General features: G+C 46.1%; 1 protein-coding gene across 2 annotated transcripts in view; it reads left to right on the top strand.

Annotated features, from left to right (window-relative positions):
* POGLUT1 (protein O-glucosyltransferase 1) overlaps nt 1–23,508 on the top strand; it is a 65,955-nt gene that overhangs the window by 42,003 nt on the left and 444 nt on the right. Inside the window, exons 9-10 of one of the 2 annotated variants that reach the window (XM_073551070.1) lie at nt 2,548–2,715; nt 23,388–23,444. In XM_073551070.1, coding sequence (XP_073407171.1) covers nt 2,548–2,715; nt 23,388–23,444 — 225 coding nt within the window. Of the gene's footprint in view, nt 1–2,547; nt 2,716–21,352; nt 21,909–23,387; nt 23,445–23,508 lie in introns of those variants that run through there. The other variant, XM_073551071.1, reaches the window with a different exon arrangement.

A 23,508-nucleotide genomic window follows, 5' to 3' on the forward strand; every position in this document is an offset into this window, starting at 1 on the left:
TCTCTTTCTCGCAGTCTATGGCATTCGCTCACATATTGCGCTGCTATCTCCACTGCTCTCTCTTCTTTCCCCAGCAGGATGTATGTTTTCTCTTCCTCCATCATGGTGGTGAAATCCGGGAAGAGATGTGAGAGTCTCCTGAAGTGAGTGTCCCTCACTGCTGAGTATTTGGGGCAGTGTAGCAGGAAGTGGGTCTCATCCTCCAGGGCCTCCTGGTCACAGTGTTGGCACAGTCTTTCCTCCCTGGGCTTGTAGCTCTGCCTGTGTCGGCCGGATTCGATGGCCAGACTGTGGGCACTGAGTCTATACCGGCTCAGGATCTTGCGGTCTTTGGGGTCCGGGAGTTTCTCCAGATATGGGGCCAGTCTGTAGTCTCTCTGTAGACTCCGGTACATGGTCAGTTTCTGTGAGCTGATGTCGTTCCTCCAGTCACGTACCTCTCCTGGCCTTCGTCTACCATCTTCCTGATTCCAGCTTTTGTCAGGTTGTTGTGATTGGTGTTCTGGTCAGGTTGGGTTTGGGTGAGCTGTTCCGAGGGTCCTGGATTTTCTGTTTCCCCTACATGTGTCAGGGCTTTATGGTGATGGGAGCTTGGATTGCTCCTACGTAGGTGAGCCCGGAATGACAGTGCCCTCTTTAGAACCGTTAGGTGTAGAGGGAATCTGCCCAGCTCGGCCCGGCAAGCACTGTTGGAGGTGCTCCGATGGACTTGGAGAAGGTGCTTGCAGAATTCCAGGTGGAATATTTCTGTTGGGCTTGAATCCCACCTTGACCAGTCTGGGTAGGTGTGAGGACCCCAGACTTCGCTGCCATACAGGAGGATTGGGGCGATGATAGAGTCGAAGATTTTTAACCAGACCCTCACTGGTGGCTTCAGATGGTAGCGTTTCCTTCAGATGCCATAGAAGGTTTTGCTGGCCTTGTCTTTCAGGGTCTCTATGGCTTGTTTAAAGCTCCCTGATCGGTGAATCTCTAGGCCCAGGTAGGTATATTTGTCCGTTCCTGTAAGGGCGCAGTTGTTGAGGATAAATGAAGGGTGCTGGTCTGATTTTCTCTTTCTCTTCTATAACACCATGATGTTGGTTTTCTTTAGGTTGACCGGTAGAGCCCAGGTGGAGCTGAATTTCTCTAAGATTTTCAGGTTGTCTTGGAGGCCTTTCTCGGTTGGTGACAGAAGCAGCAGGTTATCTGCATACAGCAGGAATTTCACCTGCGCGTCGTGGAGGGTGAGACCTGGTGCTGTGGAAGATTCCAGAGCAGTAGCCAGCTCATTGATGTAAAGGCTTAGGCTGCAGCCTTGTCTGACTCCCCGGCTCTGCTGGAAATAAGCCGTTCTTCTGCCGTTCACACTCACACTGCAGAGGTTCTCGGTGTAGGAGCTTTTGATAACATCATAGGTCTTTCCTCCTATTCCGCTCTCCAGCAGTTTCAGGAATAAGCCTGGGTGCCACACCGAATCAAAGGCCTTTTTAAAGTCCACGAAACAGGCGTATATCTTCCCGTTCTTTGTATTGTGGACGTGGCTCTGAATGAGGCTGTGCAGGGTGTAGATGTGGTCAGTAGTGCGGTGGTTTGGCATGAACCCTGCTTGGCTCTTGCTGAGGACGTTGTGCTCGGTGAGGAAGCTGAGGATCCTCTTGTTCACGATGCTGTTGAACAGTTTTCCCAGGTTGCTGCTGACACATATTCCTCTGTAGTTGGCTGGGTCATACCTGTCCCCATTCTTGTGGATGGGTGTGATGAGGCCTTGATTCCAGGTAGGAGGGAAGTAGCCGGCACTTAGCACAATATTGAAGAGTTTAACCATTGCGGCCTGTATTTCTGGTGGGCTGTACTTCAGCATTTCTGGTAGGATTCCATCCAGGCCACCGGCTTTTCTACATCTTATGGAAGAGATTCTCTCTGCTACTTCCTGTAATGTAATAGGTGCATCCACGGGGTTTTGGAAATTTTTTACTTTTTCCTCCATTGCTTTTAGTTTTGCCATTATGTTTTCCTGTTCTTGGCTTAGTTCTTCCTTTGGAATGTCTTTATAGAGGTCTCTGAAGTACTGGAGCCAGATGTTGCCATTTTGGATATGGATGTTGTTTTTCTTGTCTTTTGTGCCCATGTGGTTCCATAGTTCCCAGAAGGAGTTGTGTTGGAGGGGGTATACTTCACAGAGTATACCTCATGTTCCCTTCTATATTCCCCCTATATACCTCCTATTCCCCTCTATACCCTCCATATACTTCCTATTCCCCCTATATACCCTCCATATACCTAATATTCCCCTTCTGTATACAGTACTTGGTGTATGTCTATACCCTCTTTATACATCTTATTCCCTCTATATACCCTCCGTATACCTTCTTTTCCCTCTATATACCCTCCGTATACCTTCTTTTCCCTCTATATACCCTCCGTATACCTTCTTTTCCCTCTATATACCCTCCGTGTACCTTCTGTTCCCTCTATATACCCTCTGTATACCTCCTGTTCCCCTATATACTCTCCTTATACCTCCTCTTCACCATTCTATGCCCCTCTCTGTGACTCCCGCGGCAGGTACCTGTTTAATTTCCGCGGTGTTGCCGCCAGTTTCCGGATGAAGCATCTCTTCCTGTGCCGCTCGCTGGTGTTTCACGTTGGAGACGAGTGGCAGGAATTCTTCTACCATCGTCTGGAGCCGTGGGTGCATTATATTCCCGTCAACTCGGACCTGTCCGACCTACGGTAACTCCACCATGTGTGCCGTATCTATATGAGAGAGGCCTGTAATTGACATCATAGGTAGACCACAACTATGAGAGTCAAAATGAGAAAACAAATCCAGAAAATCACCTTATCCAATTTGGTAAGATTTATTTTTCAAATTGTGGTGGAAAATAAGTATTTGGGCACCTAAAGACATGCAAGATTTCTGGCTCTCACAGACCTGTAACTTGTTCTTTAAGAGGCTCCTCTGTCCTCCACTCATTACCTGTAGTAATGGCGCCTATTTATAAAAGACACCTGTCCACAACCTCACACAGTCACACTCCAAACTCCACTATGGAGTTTAATATTCCCGGTCCTGGTATGCATGGCCCCCCCTCATCCCGGTCCTGGTATGCATGGCCCCCCCTCATCCCGGTCCTGGTATGCATGGCCCCCCCTCATCCCGGTCCTGGTATGCATGGCCCCCCCTCATCCCGGTCCTGGTATGCATGGCCCCCCCTCATCCCGGTCTTGGTATGCATGGCCCCCCCTCATCCCGGTCTTGGTATGCATGGCCCCCCCTCATCCCGGTCTTGGTATGCATGGCCCCCCTCATCCCGGTCCTGGTGTAATTGTCCCGATATGGTTGGCCCCATCAGAAAAACATTTAAGAAAACCCCTTAGCCTTACCTCCCCGGCGCTCCCTTGCAGCGTCTTGTTCCGGTGTCAGCCGCTGCTCTATGCTTATGAGCACCCATTCCCCCACCTCCCCAGCACAGCCAGAGCCGGGACATCCGGACTATAAGATGCACCTTTCATTTTCTTCCACATTTTTGGAGGAATAAAGTGCATCTTATGGTCCAAAAAATACAGTAAATTTAAAAGTCAATCTGCAGATAAGTCTATTCTTCCTGGCTCGCTGAAAATAGATGTCTGGTTAATTGAGATACAATGCTGTGTCTCCACAATCCCATTAACATACACTTGAGTTTTCCCACAAAGAAAAGTATATTTTAATCAATAGATCTTGGAATAATTGTAAATTCCACAATTGGATGTTTAATACAATGTTCCTGTGCTGAGATAATCTTGTAAATGTGCCCCGGCTGTGCTGTGTAACGGCCGTGTCTGCAGGAGCATGGTCTGATCATAGCACACCTCCTGGGCAGAGGAGGACGCAAAGGAGTATACGGGCGGGGGACGCCAGAGCGTATACGGGCGGGTCACTCGGGTCACAGCTCGTTCTTTTTGTGAGATTAAACATTTCCCTTCGTTTTTTTAAACAATGTTTTCCTTTAAAGAATGAATCATTTGTGATCCCCTGCTGTGCTGTCGGTATACTTTCTTTTCTCCCTGTCCAGGAGATGTGGTACGATCAGACCATGTCCCTGTGTGGTCAGACACGACCATTACACAGTAAAGGGGCACATGTATAAGATTATACAATGAACTATTGTTAGTGGGAAAGCTTCTTTACGTTTGTGGTTGTAACGTGAAAAATGTGGAAAAGTTCACGGGTATGAAGACTTTTTCATGGCACTGTATATCAACATACCCCCACCATCCCCTCCTCTGTGTATAGAAGTCATTTCTGAAATTGTTACATTAGATGAAGTATTTCCCCCATTATTGCATTCCACATGTTTTGTTATACACAGGTTTATTTCCTTTGTGTGTTTTGGAACAACATAAAAAAGAGGAAAAAAGGCAAATTGGGTATAGTGTCATATAAAACCCCAAAAATGGTTTGGATTTAATTGTTGGCGCCCTCCTTAATATTTGGTCACCCCCTTTGGCATAAATAACTGTGATCGATTGCTTCCTATAACCATCCACAAACTTCTTCCTCCTCTCACCTGGCATTTTGGATGACTCCTCTTACAATCTGCTCCCAGTCTCATATTTTGCCTTCTCCCGACAGCGATTGTAAGTTCCCTCCATAGGTGATCAATGGGATTTATGTCCGGACCCATTGCTGCCACTTTACAACTCTCTAGCGCTTTGTTTCCATCCATTTCTGGAGGCTTCTTGACGTGTTTGGGGTCATTGTCCTGCTGGAAGACCCAGGACCTAGGGTGCAAACCCAGCTTTCTGACACTGGACACTACATTGCCACACAAAATCCTTTGGTAATCCTCAGATTTCATGATGCCTTGCACACAGTCAAGGCACCCAGTGCCTGAGGCAGCAAAACATTTGTGACCCTCCATCATATCTGACTGTAGGTACTGTGTTCTTTTCTTTACCAAAAACAGAATGAGTGTCATGATCCGAGTGCAGATTTTTGACCTGCACGTCAGGGGTTAATGTCTTGAGCTCATTGCAGGCTTTGACCTGCACACCTGGGGTTAATTATTATGGCCTCTCTTTGGTTCAGGGAGAGCTTTTTATAGCCCTGAGAAACTCCAATCCCCGTCAGTTATACTTTTGCCTTTGGCCGAGTGTTTTGACCCCTGTGTTGCCTGTTCGTTGTCTAATAGCTTGCTTATATGGTTCTGATCCGGTTCTGTCCCCCGTTGTGAGTTTGCCTGTTGAGTCTGTACTGTATATCTGCTTCTCTGGTTTCTGACTTCTTGGCTACGTCTTGACTATCCGTTCTGTCTTGCCCTTTGGTAATTGTCGTGCTATCTCGTGCTTTGACCCCAGCCTGATCTGGTTTATTTCCCTGTTTATGCCAATTAGTAACTTTGTTCCGTAGTTACCATTCTAGGAGTTTTCCTGCAGCTCCTAGCTCTCTGGAGTTTAGGCCACGCCCCCAGCAGTCACGTGCTTCAGGTCCTGTGGGTCTGCAGCAGGCATCTTTGCTGCTCCCTGCTCCACAGGTATCTCTGAGCACAGGTTGTCTTACTCAGGACACGCGCACTGTCTCAGTTATAATGTCAGGAACACCGCACTGCACTCGCTCACTGACTGAACTTTTTATTTTTTTTCTCACTTCTGCAACATGGACCCAATGCATGCCTTATCTGAGCAGGTGAAATGCTTGACCCAGTCGCTGCGGAAGTTAAGTTTAGAACACCAAACTCTGGCCCAGTCCCAACGGCAGGTTGTGGACTCGGTTCAGGGGCGCTTTCAGCAGGTGGGGAATAGAGATGTCATTTTAGTCCCACCCGAATCCCCGGTTAAGTTACCAGATACATTTGCTGATGACAAAAAATGAATTTAGAGCGTTTTAAAGAGGGCTGTAAGCTCTTTTTCTCCTTGAGACCCCGCTCCTCTGGGGATGAGAAAGAGGGTGGGGGTGATTATGTCCCTGCTTAGAGGGGCCCCGCAGGCCTGGGCATTTTCTTTCCTCTTCTGCCCTGGACAGTGACTGTGGATGCGTTTTTTTTTTTGTTTTTTTTTTTTTGAGGCCTTAGGGCTTATTTACGATGAGCCTGATAGTGCGTTTGGCTGAGGACAAGGTGATGAGTGTCTGTCAGGGGAAGCACTCGGCCGAGTGGTTCTGTTCTGAATTTAGACGTTGGGCAGCCGAGATTTCTTGGAGTGATGCCGTCCTTCAGGGGCTGTTCCGTAGAGGCCTGTGTGAACGTCTGAAAGATGTCCTGGCACTCCATCCTCCACCTGACTCCCTGGAGGATGCCATGAACCAAGCGATTCGCATGGATCGCAGACTGCGGGCAAGAGGCGTTATGCAACTTGAAACATAATTATTCTTCAGTGGAGATGAGACCCGGACTCTTCCTGTGGCTATGGAGGTGAGCGCTGTCACTTGTGATGAGAAGAAAAGAAGACGCCGCCGGGTGAAGCAGTTGTGCTTCTATTGTGGGGAATCTGGACATTGGAAGAAGGATTGCCCCTCCTGTCCGTCATCCTCCAAGGTGGCGGGAAATGACTAGGTCTGGGTAATAGTCGAGGAGGCTACCCAGACCTTCAGGTACCTTTTTCCTCACTTGCAAAAATTGTACTTCGGGTGGAACTGGAACTGAGTGATGGTCCTGTTCAGACTACCGCCTTTGTTGACTGCGGCTGTTATGAATGAGTCACCGTTGAGGAAAAACAAGCTAAGCCACAGTAAACCAGAGAGGTTGGTAACTAAGCGGATTGCAGACCCCTGATCCTATCCACACAACTAGCAGTAGCCGTGGAGCGTACCTACGATGATCCTAGACGCCTCGTCACAGCCAGAGAACTAAATAAGCCTAAAGCAAGAAAAGGGGAAATCTAAACTGCCCCAGAGCAGACCCCCAAAGCAATAGACAGCCCCCAAACATGTATTGTCGGTGAGACAAGATGAAAACACAAACACAGGTAGGAAAATAGGCTGAGTAAACGATGGGGCCCACACTAACTAGAAAGGACAGGAAAGGAAAGATGCTGTCTGCAATCACGCACAAAACCCTGCCAAAAAATGTCCAACACTTTCTGATAACAAAAACCCTGAAGTCGCTAGACTTCAATTCCCTATATCAGCACTCTGGTATATTCTGAAGACAGAGCAAAAAGAGACCAATCTGATCAGGGACAAAAAGCAAACTGGCATAAACAGAGACAAGAATGGAAATTCAGCACAGCCCCAGCAGGGGCTGGCTGACCACAAAAACTGAGTAAACCAGACCAAATCTCATGTGAAAAAATAGCAGAGCACACTTAGCTTGAGAAGGCAGGAACAGAACTGGAAACCAGAACCTCAGGGCAGGGAAAAAATCACCAGCACAAAATTAGGGAGTCGGCTGTCTTAAATCCAGTCAGACTCCTGATGTCCACTCAGTCTTCCTCCTCAGGTGGCAGGTCTCTGCCATTTAGATCAGCTTCATTACCTACTGTCACCACTAGAGGGAGCCCGGATGGAGAACTCACGACTCCTCTGTCAACACAGCCAGCTCCACCACCCTCCCCAGAAGCCAGAGGTAAACCAGAAAATAAGTTCACAACAGTACCCCCCCCCCCCTTGAGGAGGGGTCACCGAACCCTCATCCACGCCACCAGGCCAATCAGGATTGGTTCGTGCTTTTCACGGGGCCCATCTATCGGCATGAATGTCAGAGGCAAAGACCCAAGAATTGTCCTCCTGGCCATAACCCTTCCACTTGACCAAATACTGGAGTCTCCGTCTAGCCAGACGAGAATCCAGTATTTTCTCTACCTCATATTCCACATTACCTTCAACCAACACAGGGTCAGGAGGTGCCGCCAAAGGAACCACTGGCTCAACAAACCTCTTCAACAGAGACTTATGAAACACGTTATGGATCTTAAACATGACTGGAAGAGCCAATCGAAAAGAAACCGGGTTAAGAATCTCCAAAATCCTATAAGGTCCAATAAAACTTGGCTTGAACTTTGGAGAAGCAACCTTCATAGAGATATATTTTTTTGACAACCAAACCATGTCACCCACTTTAAACCGGGGACCAATGGTCCTATGCCGGTTGGAAAACCGCTGGGCCTTTTCCTGGGAGAGGGACAACTTATCCACCACTTGGTCCCAAATCTGCTGCATTCTCTCTACCACAGTGTCAACACCTGGGCAGGCTGAAGATTCCACTTGCCCTGAAGAAAATCGAGGGTGAAATCCAAAGTTACAGAAAAAGGGCGACATCAATGTGGCAGAACTAGCTCTATTATTTAGGGCGAATTCGGCCAAGGGCAAAAATGAGACCCAATCATCCTGTTCAGCAGATATAAAACATCTTAAGTAAGACTCCAGGGTCTGGTTTGTTCTCTGTCTGCCCATTGGTCTGTGGGTGAAACGCAGAGGAGAAGGACAACTGAATTCCCAGCTTGGAACAAAAAGCTTTCCAAAATCTGGAGACAAACTGGACTCCTCTGTCCGACACAATGTTCTCAGGAATCCCATGCAACCGAACCACCTGTTGTAAAAACAAGGGCACCAACTCTGAGGAAGATGGCAGCTTTGGGAGTGGTACAAGATGGACCATCTTAGAAAATCTATCACAAATCACCCAGATAAGTCATTCTCTGAGAGACAGGAAGATCAGAAATAAAAATCCATTGAGATATGGGTCCATGGCCTCTTGGGCACCGGCAAGGGCATCAACAAGCCACTAGAACGAGAACAGGGTTTAGACCGGGAACAAGTCCCAAAAGACTGCACAAAATTCCTGACATCACGAGATAAGGTGGGCCACCAAAAAGATCGACTCACCAAATCTCTGGTACCAAAAATACCTGGATGACCAGCCAACGCGGAGCAATGAACTTCAGACATCACTCTCTTCCGCCACTGGTCAGGAGCATACAATTTTCCCATAGGACAACGCTCAGGTTTGTCCTCCTGAAATTCTTCCAGGGCACGTCTCAAATCGGGCAAGATGGCAGAAAGAACTACCCCCTCACCTAGGATGGTAGTAGGTTTGGTCACAATAGGAGAATCAGCAAAGAAACTCCTAGAAAGGGCGTCTGCCTTAACATTCTTAGTGCCCAGAAGAAAGGAGACCACAAAATCAAAACGCATGAAAAACAAGGCCCACCTAGCCTCTCTAGGATTCAAGCGTTTGGCCGACTCCAGATAAGTCAGATTCTTGTGATCGGTGAGGACCACAAATTGATGTCTAGCTCCTTCCAACCAATGTCTCCACTCCTCAAATGCCCACTTCATGGCCAACAATTCCCGAATCCCCGCATCATAGTTGCGTTCAGATGGGGAGAACTTTCGGGAAAAGAAGGCACAGGGATTCATTTTAGAAGTCACCGGATCTTTTTGGGACAAAACAGCTCCTGCACCAATCTCCGAAGCATCTACCTCTACCTGAAATGGAAGTGAGACATCAGGTTGCCATAAAACCGGAGCAGAAGTGAACCTCCGCTTCAGCTCCTGAAATGCCAAAACAGCCTCTGGAGACCAATTCAGCACATCAGCGCCCTTCTTGGTCAGATCAGTCAGTGGTTTGGCAATACCAGAAAAATTGGCTATAAATTTACGATAAAAATAAGCAAAACCCAAAAACTTCTGGAGTGCCTTCAAAGAAGTGGGCTGAACCCAATCATAAATGGCCTGTACCTTGGCCGGGTCCATTTCAATAGTTGACAGAGACAAAATAAATCCCAAAAATGAAATCCTCTGTACACCAAAAAGGCATTTCGATCCCTTAACATACAGGGAATTCTCCCTCAAAATCCGGAACACAGTCCGAACATGTTCCACATGAGAATCCCAATCACTGGAAAAGATCAGAATATCATCCAGATAGATGATCAAAAACTTATCCACAAAGTCCTTGAAAATATCATTCATAAATGACTCGAAGACAGAAGGGGCATTAGTGAGCCCAAAAGGCATCACCAGGTACTAAAAATGTCCCTCCGGGGTATTAAACGCCGTCTTCCATTCATCCCCATGCTTGATGCGAATAAGATTATAAGCCCTCCTGAGGTCAAGCTTAGTAAACCAGCAAGCACCTTTAACTCTGGAGAATAAATCAGAAATCAGGGGTTACGGATACTGATATTTAACCATAATCTTGTTAAGGGAACGATGGTCAATACAAAGCCTTAATGAACCATCTTTCTTAGCCACGAAAAAAAAAACCCAGCACCTAAGGATGAAGAGGATGGTCTAATATGACCCTTCTCCAACGACTCCTTAATATAAGATCGCATAGCCTTGTGTTCAGGTACAGATAAGTTGAAAAGCCGACCCTTGGGAAATTTACACCCAGGCCTCAACTCAATTGCACAGTCATAACTCCTATGAGGAGGCAAAGACGCAGACTTAAATACATCACAAAAATCAGCCAAATAGTCAGGAACATCATGAGACTGGGGAGAGGTGGAGAAAACAGGAGTGTCACCAAGAGCACACCGACAGCCCCAACTCACCACAGACACAGATTTCCAATCCAAAACTGGATTATAGATTTGCAACCAGGGAAAACCCAGAACAATACTATCATGCAAATTATGCAGTACCAAAAATCTACAATTTTCTTGGTGGTCTGGGGCGACCCGCATTATCACCTGGGTCCAAAACTGAGGTTTATTCTCCGCCAAAGGAGTAGCATCAATACCCCTCAAAGGAATAGGCGTCCGCAGAGGTATCATGGGAAAACCACAATGTTTAGCAAAATCCAAATCCATCAGATTCAAAGCCTCTCCTGAATCCACAAAAGCCTTGGCGGAAAATGTGGATAAGTAGCAGATCAGAGTAATTGCCAAAAGAAACTTGGGGTGTACGCCACCCACAGCAAATGCGTGTGCAAAACGTTTCTCTCGTTTAGGGCAGACAGAAATAGTATGAGAGGCATCTCCGCAGAAAAAACACAGCTTATTACGCCTTCTAAACTCCTGACGTTGCGCCCTAGACAAAACCCCATCACCTTGCATAGGTTCAGATGTTTGTTGAAAAGGTGGCAACACCTCTCGTGTAGCTTCCCCTCATCCCAGACCTATGTAACAAGTTATCTGGGGCCCAGTGGTTCTCCAAATTAGATCTCCGGGGGGCCTACAACCTGATAAGGGTTCGGGAAGGGGACGAGTGGAAAACTGCTTTCCTCACATCTGAGGGACTCTTTGAAAACCTGATTATGCCCTTTGGGTTAACTAATGCCCCCGCTATTTTCCAGAACTTTATCAATGTTGTGTTTTCTGACCTAATAGGCTGTTTTGTTGTCATTTTATTTGGATGACATTTTGGTGTATTCCCCGGACAGTCAGTCTCACTTACAACATCTACAGACAGTTCTCCATAGACTCAGGGAGAACCACTTGTTTGCTAAATTGGAAAAATGTTCATTTTTCATACAGGAGCTGTCTTTTTTGGGGCTGATTGTATCTTGTGAGGGGTTTCGTATGGACCCTAAGAAGGTGCTGACGATCACAGACTGGGTTCAGCCCCTTGATCTCAAGAGGGGCTCCAGCGCTTCTTGGGATTTGCGAACTATTACCGGAGATTCATTAAAGGTTTCTCTCAAGTGGTTAAACCACTCACGGATCTTACCCAGAAGGGGGCTGATTTAAAAAATTGGTCAGAACTCGCTAAGGAGTCCTTCTCAGCTCTTAAGAAATATTTCATGTCCGCCCCGGTGTTGGTCCAGCCAGACCCGTCCAAACCAATTATTGTGGAGGTGGATGCTTCTTAAGTAGGGGTGGGGGCAGTGTTGTCCCAGGGTCCGGCCACCCTTACTAATCTGAAACCCTGTGCCTTTTTCTCCAAGAAGTTCTCATCCACCAAGAGAAACTAATGATGTAGGCAATAGAGAACTTCTTGCGGTCAAGCTGGCATTCGAAGAATGGAGGCACTTTTTGGAAGGGGCAGCTCACCCTATCACGGATCACAAAAATTTGGCATACTTTGAATCTGCTAAGTGGCTTACTCCTAGACAAGCCCGTTGGTCACTTTTTTTTTTTTTTTTTTTTTTTTTTCACGCTGTCAGTTCTCAATTACTTTTCGACCAGGGTCCAAAAATGTTAAAAGCGGATGCCCTGTCCAGAAGTTTTGACCCCCATGTATAACCCCCCCCCCCCCCCCCCCCCCCGAGCTGCCGTCCTCCATTCTTCCCCCAGGGGTGGTAGTGGCAGGGGTCTCATCAGAGTTGGAACACAAAATTTTGAGGGCTCAGGCCCTAGCTCCGACGACCAGGCCAGGGGATAAATTGTTTGTTCCAGATTTATTGCGGCCTAGACTTCTGCAGGAGTTTCATGAGTCTAGGCTGGGTGCTCATCCCGGTATCATGGCCACTAGAGAGGCAGTAGCCAGGGTTTTTTGGTGGCCTTCAATGGGGTCCGATGTCAAATTCATTGCTGCTTGTGTAGTTTGTGCCCGTTCCAAAAGCTCGCATAACCGGCCGGCTGGGGAACTCTTACCTTTAACGGTTCCTGATAGGCCATGGACTCATCTCTCCATGGATTTTATTACCGGTCTTCCACCTTTCATGGGCAATACCGTGATCTGGGTGGTGGTGGATAGGTTTTCTAAGGCCGGTTTCACATTCGCGCTTTTGAGCGCAGCGACGGCCTGCGCACGGCAGCCGCTAAGCCCCGCCCCCTGCCCCGCCTCCACCAGTATCTCCGCCTCCGGGCGCATGACGTTGCATGCGTCATGCGTCCCCTATCTTCATCACAGAGGGCGCAGGCCGTGCGCAGTCTGCGCACAGTCTGCGTTTGGCGGCGCATGCGTCCTTTTGACGGTGCGCCAAGCACAACCAAAATGCAACAGGTTGCGTTTGGCGCTGCTCGGCGCACCGTCAAAAGGACGCATGCGCCGCCAAACGCAGACTGTGCGCAGTCTGCGCACGGCCTGCGCCCTCTGTGATGAAGATAGGGGACGCATGCAACGTCATGCGCCCGGAGGCGGAGATACTGGTGGAGGCGGGGCAGGGGGCGGGGCTTAGCGGCGGCCGTGCGCAGGCCGTCGCTGCGCTCAAAAGCGCGAATGTGAAACTGGCCTAAACAGGCCCATTTCATTCCCTTGGCAGCATTACCCTCAGCAGAAACATTGTCAAGGTTGTTTCTGCAGCATGGGGTACCCCTGAATGTGGTGTCTGACAGAGGTGTGCAGTTTGTGGCCAAATTTTGGAGGGCCTTCTGTATGCAATTGGGCATCTCACTATCCTTCTCGTTGGCATATCACCTGGAGAGTAATGGTCAGACGGAACACACCAATCAATCCCTGGAACAAATTCTCAGTTGTCTGGCCTCCGCGAGACAGGAGGATTGGTGTGATGCGTTACCGTTGGCGGAATTCGCTTTTAACAACCAGGTGAGTCAGTCCACCAACATGTCCCCATTCCTAATCAATTATGGGTTTAATCCTCATTTTGGGGAGTTTTCACTGGTGGATTCCGGTTGTCCAGGGGCAGAGGGGTCCGTCCAACGGTTAAAAAACCTCTGGGCTGAAGTCCAGCGTAATATCTCTCGGGCCCAGGGGAGGTACAAATATTTTGCTGACAAAAAGAGGGCCCCGGGACACATGTTTCAGGTGGGAGAGAAGGTTTGGCTTTCCACACGTAACATCAACTTGAAGGTACCGTCAGCTAAATTGGGACCAAAGTTCATTGGTCCATAAGAGATTAGATGGTCAACCCGGTGGCATATAGGTTGCGTCTCCCCACCCCCTTAAAGATATCCAATGTGTTCCATAAATCTCTGTTGAAATCCGTGGGGTCTGTCAAGGAGAACTTCAAGCCTGTTGTTCCTCCAGTGCTGGTGGAGGGTCAGTTGGAGTAGGAGGTCGGACATATTGTGGACTCTCGGCGGGTGTGCCGCTCTTTGCAGTACCTGGTCCACTGGAAGGGATATGGACCGGAGGATCGCTCATGGGTCCCTGCTCACTCTGTACATGCAGATCGCCTGGTTCGGGCTTTCCATGCCAAGTACCTGGGGAAGCCTGGGGGTCCAGAGGCCCCCCGTTGAGAGGGGGGTACTGTCATGATCCCAGTGCAGGTTTTTGACCTGCCCGTCAGGGGTTAATGTCTTGAGCTCAGTGCAGGCTTTGACCTGCACGCCTGGGGTTAATTATTATGGCCTCTCTTTGGTGCAGGGAGAGCTTTTTATAGCCCTGAGAAACTCCAATCCCTGTCAGTTATACTTTTGCCTTTGGCCGAGTGTTTTGACCCCTGTGTGCCTGTTCGTTGTCTTATAGCTTGCTTATATGGTTCTGATCCGGTTCTGTCCCCCGTTGTGAGTTTGCCTGTTGAGTCTGTACTGTATATCTGCTTCTCTGGTTTCTGACTTCTTGGCTACGTCTTGACTATCCGTTCTGTCTTGCCCTTAGGTAATTGTCATGCTATCTCGTGGTTTGACCTCGGCCTGATCTGGTTTATGTCCCTGTTTATGCCAATTAGTAACTTTGTTCCGTAGTTACCATTCTAGGAGTTTTTCTGCAGCTCCTAGCTCTCTGGAGTTTAGGCCACGCCCCCAGCAGTCACGTGCTTCAGGTCCGGCGGGTCTGAAGCACGCACCTTCTCTGCTGCTGCCCGCTCCACAGGTATCTCTGAGCACAGTTTCTTACTCAGGACACGCGCACTGGCTCAGTGAGCAAGTGCAGTGCAGTGTTCCTGACAATGAGACTGACAAACAGTAGAATGATGTGCTTTACCAAAAAGCTCTATCGTGGTCTCATCTGTCCACATGACGATTTCCCAGAAGGATTGTGGCTTACTCGCGTATGTTTTGTTATGTCTCTGTGTCAACAGTGGGGTCCTCCGGGGTTTCCTGCCATGGAGATTAATTTTATTCACGTGTGGAAGGATAGTTCACATTGACACTGCTGCCTCTGAGCCTGCAGGAAGGCTTGGATTTCTTTGGAACTTGATTGGGGCTTATCCACAAATCGGACTATCCTTCGTTGTAACCTTTCATCAATTTTCTGCCGTCCACATCCTGGGAGATTATCTACAGTGCCAGGAGTTGTAAACTTTTTGACTAGGTTGCACACTGTGGACAAATGAACATCAAGATCTCTGGAGATGTATTTGTAACCTTGAGATTGTTGATATCAAGTCCTCAGACAGTTCTCTTCTCCTCTTTCTGTTCTCCATGCTTAGAGTGGCGCACACACACAATGCAAAGATTGAGGCAACGTCTCCCCTTTCTATTAGGTTTCAGGTGTGATTTTCATATTACCCACACCTGTTACTTGCCACAGGTGACTGTCAATGAGCATCACATGCTGGAAACAAAAATTTTTTACCCATAATTTGGTAAAGGTGCCAAGAATTTTGTTTGGCCCATCTTTGGGGTTTTGTTTGAAATTATGTCCAACTTTTTTGTTTTTGTGTGTTGTTCCAATACACCATTTTCTGGGAGAAAGACTTAATTTTTTAGAACAATTTCAAGGGTGCCAACACTTTCGCCCATGACTGTATATATGCATTTAGCGTATCCTGTGTTGGTTCATAACTGAAGTTCTGCCACCATGTGGTTGAATGAGAGCATGTCACACTGGCATTTATGTGTGTAGCGCAATGGTGGGTGTAGAGAGATGGCTCCTGCTGCACTCAGTGAGCGCCCACATGGAAGCAATGGGCAGCTGGATGTGGACGCTAGGGGGTTACTGGATTCATCCTCCCTGGCTCTGGTGTCCAGTGGATCCTGCTGCACGGAGGGAGGATGGGGAGGACGCTCCTCTCAGATCAGTGACTCCTATGTCCAGCGGATCCTCTTCATGGAGGGAGGATCCTGCCTCATTCAGAGCAGATGTGGCTGTAAAACTTTTGGATTCCCATTTGAGGGAAGATTGGGGAAGCACAATTCCACCACTGTATGTGATAGTAGGCGATTGGGAGGATGTCGAGACCTCGACGTTGGTGTCTCCCTGGGTAATATGTGTATCCGAAAGAGCCAATACATTCACACAACTATTGTCACTAGTGAGATGCCTGTGTGGTTTACACCTGCTACCGTGGCTGCAGCGTGTCCAGACTTGTCTCTATCGAGCACATTGGAGGTGTCATTGGTGATTACACAGGAGCTGCAGCGTCTCCAGACTTGTCTCCCGTGGCTGCAGCGTGTCCAGACTTGTCTCTATCGAGCACATTGGAGGTGTCATTGGTGATTACACAGGAGCTGCAGCGTCTCCAGACTTGTCTCTATCGAGCACATTGGAGACGTCATTGGTTGGTGATTACACAGGAGCTGCCGGCAGCGGATCCTGATTTGTACATTCTTCAGCCGAATCTTCCACAAATGACCATCAATGACCTCAGTGAGCGCAGTCGAGGCTATATACAATTGCGTAAAATAAAAAGGAATAACGAAAAAAAACTACACAATCTGTCATGGGAATGGCTCCAAGCTTGGTGAAGAGAAGCGTTACGATTGGGAAACTGGCCAGAACCACAGCAGACTGTGACTTCCAAGGACTAACCAATGGCCAGACCCGAATACTGCTGTATTTTCCATCAGAATTTTACCTTCATGGCTTCTCTTGATGAGCTTGTGGGGCGGATTGTGGGATGTGCTGGGTCTGTTAGGAATCTGAGATCCTCAGGATATCTTTGCCCTTTTCCAGGCGGTATGGACGTCCTATTTCTTACCGTGATTTTACTCTATTTATATAGAGATTAACCCTGACCTGCTTCCCTTCATCTATTGAACTGTTAAGTTTTAGGGTGTCCATAGAAAATACTAAAATGTCTAAGCCACTGTAGTGCAGGGTCATTACCCCCCTCACCACACTCTCCCTTTTTGCAGGAGGACAAGAGCTGGCAATCTAACCGAATCTCTCCAATAGACTTACAATGGGCGCAGAGAAGTAGTGAATTACACAGTGTAACATTTGGGGAATGAGTCAGACTGCGTTGTGTAGATTGGAGACAGAGGTGAACCATCCCAATTATGTGACTGAAGGGGGATGTCTGTTGTGCATGGATGAGTTACAGGAAAGGCCTTTTAAGTTTTTAGAGGATTGATGGGAACATCGCGCACCCTATAGAGAGCTATTGTTCGTCACAGGTGCACAATCGTTTCATCCAGACATCTTGGCAGACGCTGATGCATCGTTAGAAAAGTATGAATATCAGGGCTTGTATAAATCCGATAGTGATGGGACGTACATTTTCGACTTGAGGGTTAATTGGGGAAGAATATACATGTTTTTCCATAACTGTAACCCCTGCCTAGAAGCCCAAATCCATAGTGGCCAGATAACTGACAACAGCCATGTCATGTTTGATGTCTGGGGAAACATAAAATCTCGATGAAAAATATGATGGTGATCTCAAACTTCTGCGATCATTAGGAGTAAAGTTATTGCATAATTTGGAGATTTCCAAAAATCCTGAGAACATTCTAGAACCCAGTCAGCATGAGGTCATCACGTGGGTGTGGGTGTAACTCAGGTGCTGATAAAAGAGCAAGCCAAATTATGAACTGTTCCTGTAGAGAGATGCACATCGTGTATGCATGAATCCCGCTCTCTGAACGTTCCCCATATCGGCAGTGCTCTCCTTCTACTAGACTGACTCCTCTCTGTGAGCGGCAGAGTAAGTTTCTTCCATTATTCCTTTTTATTTTATGTACTGTATATGCTGTATTGTTTTGTCCCCTTTGTAACCTCTTTTGTATATATATATTTTTTTTTTTTAGAAACACTGCCTTGTTTTGGATTAAATATAACATGTCATATGCCCATATAGGAGGACAAGCCAAATGTATAAAATAATTTAACTTTATTAAACAATTAACAGACAAAAATGCTAAAACAGTAAATTTAATAGGAAAGTATCAGACATGGGCAAACCACAACAGAGAAAAAACATTTTAAATGAAGGTGGTGGAACAAAATCCTATCCAATTAGCACAGATTAATCCAAATGGGAAGTGAGGCAAATTAGAAAAACACACACACAAGATCCAGCCAAGGTAGGGCAAAGAAATATCCCTAGATAAGGGAAAGTGTGAGGACACAAGGCGCATGCCTAAACTGCCACGAGTAAGAGCAAAGTAGCAAGAGAAGGTAAACCTGTGTGGCTGCCAAAAGGAACACCCCTGAGGGACACTTTAGGCATGCAGCTTGTGTCCTAATACTTTCCATTATCCAGGGTTATTTCTTTGCCTTTATCTTGGCTGGATCTTTCATATGTATGGATGAACATTGACCCCGGATACACCAACCCTCTTGGCATATAACCAGTCTTTCTAGTTTACAAGGGTTTTAGAATTGTAGAGTTGGAAGGGACCTCCTGGGCCATCTGGTCCAACCCCCTGCTCAAAGCAGGAGTCACTAAATCATCCCAGACAGATGTCTGTCCAGCCTCTGTTTGAAGACTTCCATTGAAGGAGAACTCACCACTTCTCGTGGCAGCCTGTTCCACTCATTGATCACTCTAACTGTCAAAAAGTTTTTTCTAATATCTAATCTGTGTCTCCTCCCATTCAGCTTCATCCCATTGCTTCGAGTCTTTCCTTGTGCAAATGAGAATAAAGATGATCCTTCTACAATGTGACAGCCCTTTAGATATTTGTAGACGGCTATTAAGTCTCCTCTCAATCTTCTCAAATCTCTCTAAACATTCCCAAATCCTGCAATCTTTCCTCATAAGACAGGGTTTGCAGACTGGTCACCATTCTGGTCGCTCTTTTCTGAACTTGCTCCAGTTTGTTGATGTCTTTTTTAAAATGTGGTGCCCAAAACTGGACACAATATTCCAGATGAGGTCTGACCAAAGAGGAGTAGAGGGAAATAATGACTTCACGTGATCTAGACTGTATGCTTCTGTTAATACATCCTAGAATTGCATTTGCCTTTTTTGCTGCTGCATCACACTGTTGACTTATATTCAGTCTGTGATCTATTAGTATACCCAAGTCTTTTTCACATGTGCTGTTCCTTAGCCCTCTTCCTCCCATTCTGTATATGATTTTTTCATTTTTATTGCCCAGATGTAGTACTTTGCATTTCTCCCTGTTAAAAACCATTCGGTTTGTTGCTGCCCACTGCTCCAGTTTATTTAAATCTTTTTGAATCCTCTCTCTCTCTTCTCTAGTATTAGCTATCCCTCCTAGCTTTGTGTCATCAGCAAATTTAATCAGTTTACCCTCAATTCCTTCATCTAAATCGTTGATAAAGATGTTGAACAATACAGGGCCCAGGACAGAGCCCTGTGGTACCCCACTTGAGACATTCTTCCAACTGGATGTGCAGCCATTTACGACCACTCTTTGGGTCCGATCACTAAGCCAGTTATGAATCCACCTAACAGTTGCCTTGTCCATTCCATACTTAGTCATTTTTTCAATAAGGATTGTGTGAGAGACTTTGTCAAATGCTTTGCTGAAGTCAAGATATACTATATCTACAGCATTTCCCTGATCCACCCAGTGATTCTGTCATAGAAGGAAATTGTTAGTCTGACATGACTTATTAGTTACTAACCCATGCTGACTCTGGTTAATCACTTCATTCTTATGCATGTACTTAGATACATGTTGTTTAATAAGACTTCAAAATCAATAATATGCCTAATGGTCGCCTCCAAACACAAAACTATCAAAAAAGAGGATAAAGAGGCTTCAATACCATAAAATACAAAGAATTTTTATTCAATAATGCATAAAAATCACATTAATTTAAAAATGGGGACAACAGAATGCATAAAAGACCGCCATGGAGGATGCAGCAGTCAGAAAATACATGTATAAATGGTGGACTTTGCACAAGAAAATTTTTTTTGAAAAATCTCTGAATAGTAAGATGGTCTAAATATAAAGTGCTGGCAAGTGCATACATAGCCAGAGAAGCTGGCTTCTTATAAAGACCATTGAGCATAAATAAATGCTTACATAGTGAAAAAAAAGAATATAATTTGCACAAAGTACATTTACCAGGCAGAAAAATACCACCTGTGTATAAACCATATTATAAAGTCCCAGCTAAATTTCCCAAAAATCGGAATGTCCTCAGTGATTTTAGCCCAAATTTGTGGATAATGTGTGCCCAAGAGGTGCACTGGTAAAATATGCAAAGATGGGACACAGAGAACTAGGGGGGAAATGAAAGGTTGTTATTGCTGGATCCAATATATCATACCTCCCAATGGCCGTGGCACCCCGACACACGTTTCGCGTTCTGCTTTTTCCAAGGGAGCGTACACGTTTAATAATTTGTTCTAAGATCTTTCCTGGTATAGAAGTCAGACTCACCAGCCTATAGTTCCCTGGGTCCACCTTCTTGCCCTTTTTTGAAGATAGGAACTACATTTGGTCTTCTCCAGATTATGGAGAGTGGTTCAAAAATTTCTTCTGCTATCTCCTTCAGTACTCTGGGGTGTAATTCATCTATACCTGGAGACTTGAATTCATTTAGGTTAGCTAAGTGTTTCCTCACTATCTTTCTGTTTATAGATATCCTGGATTCTTCTATTCCTTTAATATTACAGTGAAGAACAGTTGATGTTACATTTCCTTTCTGAGAGAAAACAGATGCAAAATAGGAATTTAAAAGCTCGGCCTTCTCAACATCCTGTCTTACCATTTCATCCTTTAAAAATCCTATAGCATCTTTGACTTTTCTTTTACTTTTGACATATCCCCAAAATCCTTTATTTCTTTTGACGTCTCTTGCAAGCCTTAATTCATTGTCAGCTTTAGTTAATCTGATTTGTGCCCTGCAGGTTCTGCAGACAGCATTATATTCTTCTTTAGATATGCCTCCCTCTTTCCATTTGATAAACATTTTTCTTCCTTTTTAGCATGTGCTTAAGTTCTGTGTTCATCCATCCTGGTTTCCTTAAATGCTTTCTATTCTTCCCTCTTTTCGGAATTGTTAACAATTGTGCTTTGAGAATCTCATTTTTCAAGATTTCCCATCCTTCCTGGACATTTTTGTCCTTAACCCCTTTATCCCCAAGGGTGGTTTGCACTTTAATGACCCGGCCAGTTTTTACAATTCTGACTACTGTCCCTTTATGAGGTAATAACTCTGGATCACTTCAACGGATCTTGGCGATTCTGACAATGTTTTTTCGTGACATATTGTACTTCACGTTAGTGGCAAAATTTCTTCGATATTACTTGCATTTTTGTGTACAAAATGGAAATTTGGCGAAAATTTTTGAAAATTTTGCAACTTTCAAACTTTGAATTTTTATGCCCTTAAAACAGAGAAATATGTCACACAATCATTAATAAGTAACATTTCTCACATGTTTACTTTACATCAGCACAATTTTGGAAACAAAATTTTTTGTTAGGAAGTTATAAGGGTTAAAAGTTGTCCAGCGACTTCTCATTTTTACAACAAAATTTATAAAACCATTTTTTCTTTTTTTAGGGACCACCTCACATTTGAAGCCACTTTGAGGGGTCTATATGGCAGAAAATACCCAAAAGTGACACCATTCTAAAAACTGCACCCCTCAAGGTGCTCAAAACTACATTCAAGAAGATTATTAACCCTTCAGGTGTTTCACAGGGCAGAAGAAACGTGGAAGGAAAAAATGAACATTTAACTTTTTATTCACAAAAATTATCTTTTAGCAACAAACTTCTTTTTTTTTTTTTTTTTTTTTTTTTACTTTTCCAATGGTAAAAGGAGAAATTGGACCCCAAAAGTTATTGTGCAATTTGTCCTGAGTATGCTGATACCCCACATGTGAGAGGGGGGACCACTGTTTGGGCACATGGCAGGGCTCTGAAGGGAAGGAGCACCGTTTTGACTTTTTTAAACCAAAATTGGCTGGAATTGAGATTGGACGCCATGTCGCATTTGGAGAGCCCCTGATGTGCCTAAACAGTGGAAACCCCCACAAGTGACCCCATTTAGGAAACTAGACCCCCTAAGGAACTTATCTAGAAGTATCATGAGGACTTTGAACCCCCAAGTGTCTCACTAAAGTTTATAATGCCCGGGCGTTAGGACAAATTGGACAAATTTTTTTTTTTTTTTTTTTTTTTAAGTATGCTGGTACCCCACATGTGGGAGCAAATTACTGTATGGGCACACATCGGGGCTCGAAAGGGAAACAGTGATGTTTTGGAATGCAGACTTTGATGGAATGGTCTGCGGGCATCATGTTCCATTTGCAGAGCCCCTGATGTGTCTAAACAGTAAAAAAAAAACACAAGTGACATCATTTTGGATACGATACCCCCAAGGAACAAATCTAGATGTGCCCCAACTAATCTACTGTTTCCTTTAAAGTGAATTAGTAGTGCATGGAGGTGTGGTACAATTTGAAGCAATCCTTCATACACAGGCCAGGATTTTCGGGGCAGGTGTCGCGTTTATAAATGATGTCCTTGCGTATTCTCCTTTTGTAACACACTCAGCACCTTTTTTGCGGCTTACCTTTTCTTCCAGTTAGCGGTACCACCCCCCGGAAATGCTGACCTGGTACGATACGAGCACCTTCAGTTCCGGAAGTACTGGGGCCCGCTCCTTCCTGAGTGCCAAATATCAGGGCCTTAACCACTACCTCCTGGAAGTGAAGGTACGACGTATCGGCGTGGCGTGCACATCGTGACAGCAGGAAAGCGTGGAGCATTGCCATTTGTACGATGTGCACGGCCAGCTTTTTGTACCACACCTTGGCCTTTCTCAAAGCACTGTGCGGTTGGAGGAGTTGATCGAAGAGATCAACACCCCCCCCCCCCCTGTATTTTTGTTTTACCCCGTTACACAGTCCGGTTTGCTGACCTGTGTAGAGGAACCTCGTACAGTGCTGAGGGCGCTGCCATCACCGTGTATGGTCAGTAAAAGAAGGAGGCATCACATCTTTGCTTTGTCTATTACTGGGACCATCATGTGTGTTGTATCAGGACTGTGACCCAGAACCCACCAGGTTATGGATGTGAGAGTGATGTTACCGAGAAGGACACAGCCTACACAGTCACCGACCTGAACCAGTGGAGATGTGAAGACGAAGCAGCCGACAAGGGCTCTAATCCTCCAGGATATCCTTCACAACTGCTGGAGCTACTACTGGTGACAGAGGCGCCTGTGGAGAGAAGCCAAGGGGTGTTAAGACCTCATCAGAGTAGCAGGAGGGCAAAGGAGGAGTCTGAGGGGTTACACCTCTTCTGCGGTGTGCACACGCGTTTCTTTACTACTTTTCGTGGTTTTGCCACCTGCAGTCTAGCTCTACAATGTGCACATTCCAATAAGGAGGAAACGACTGCATGAACAGGGGGTCCAGACTGTTGAATGGTAATTTAAGCTCCCCACATCCACTCCACTTAAGGACCCCACCCATCCCCTTCACCATATATGCCCAATTGCCTGTCCCATTGCCTCCCCACACCACTATCACTTTGCCCCCATTGTTTTCCCTCCTGTGTGATATGACTTTTCTCTTGTTTCTGAGCAGAGAGCTGCTGGAGTTCGTGAAGGAGAATGATGATGAAGTTCGGAAGATAGCTGACAGGTAGGATCCCCCTTATGTAACACCCATCCCCTGGCTGGTGCCCCCTGTAATGTGAGGTTCTGTC

This window comes from Dendrobates tinctorius, unplaced genomic scaffold, assembly GCF_039654945.1.
Source record: "Dendrobates tinctorius isolate UK_male_01 unplaced genomic scaffold, ASM3965494v1 ptg000172l, whole genome shotgun sequence".
NCBI classification, from domain to species: domain Eukaryota; kingdom Metazoa; phylum Chordata; class Amphibia; order Anura; family Dendrobatidae; genus Dendrobates; species Dendrobates tinctorius.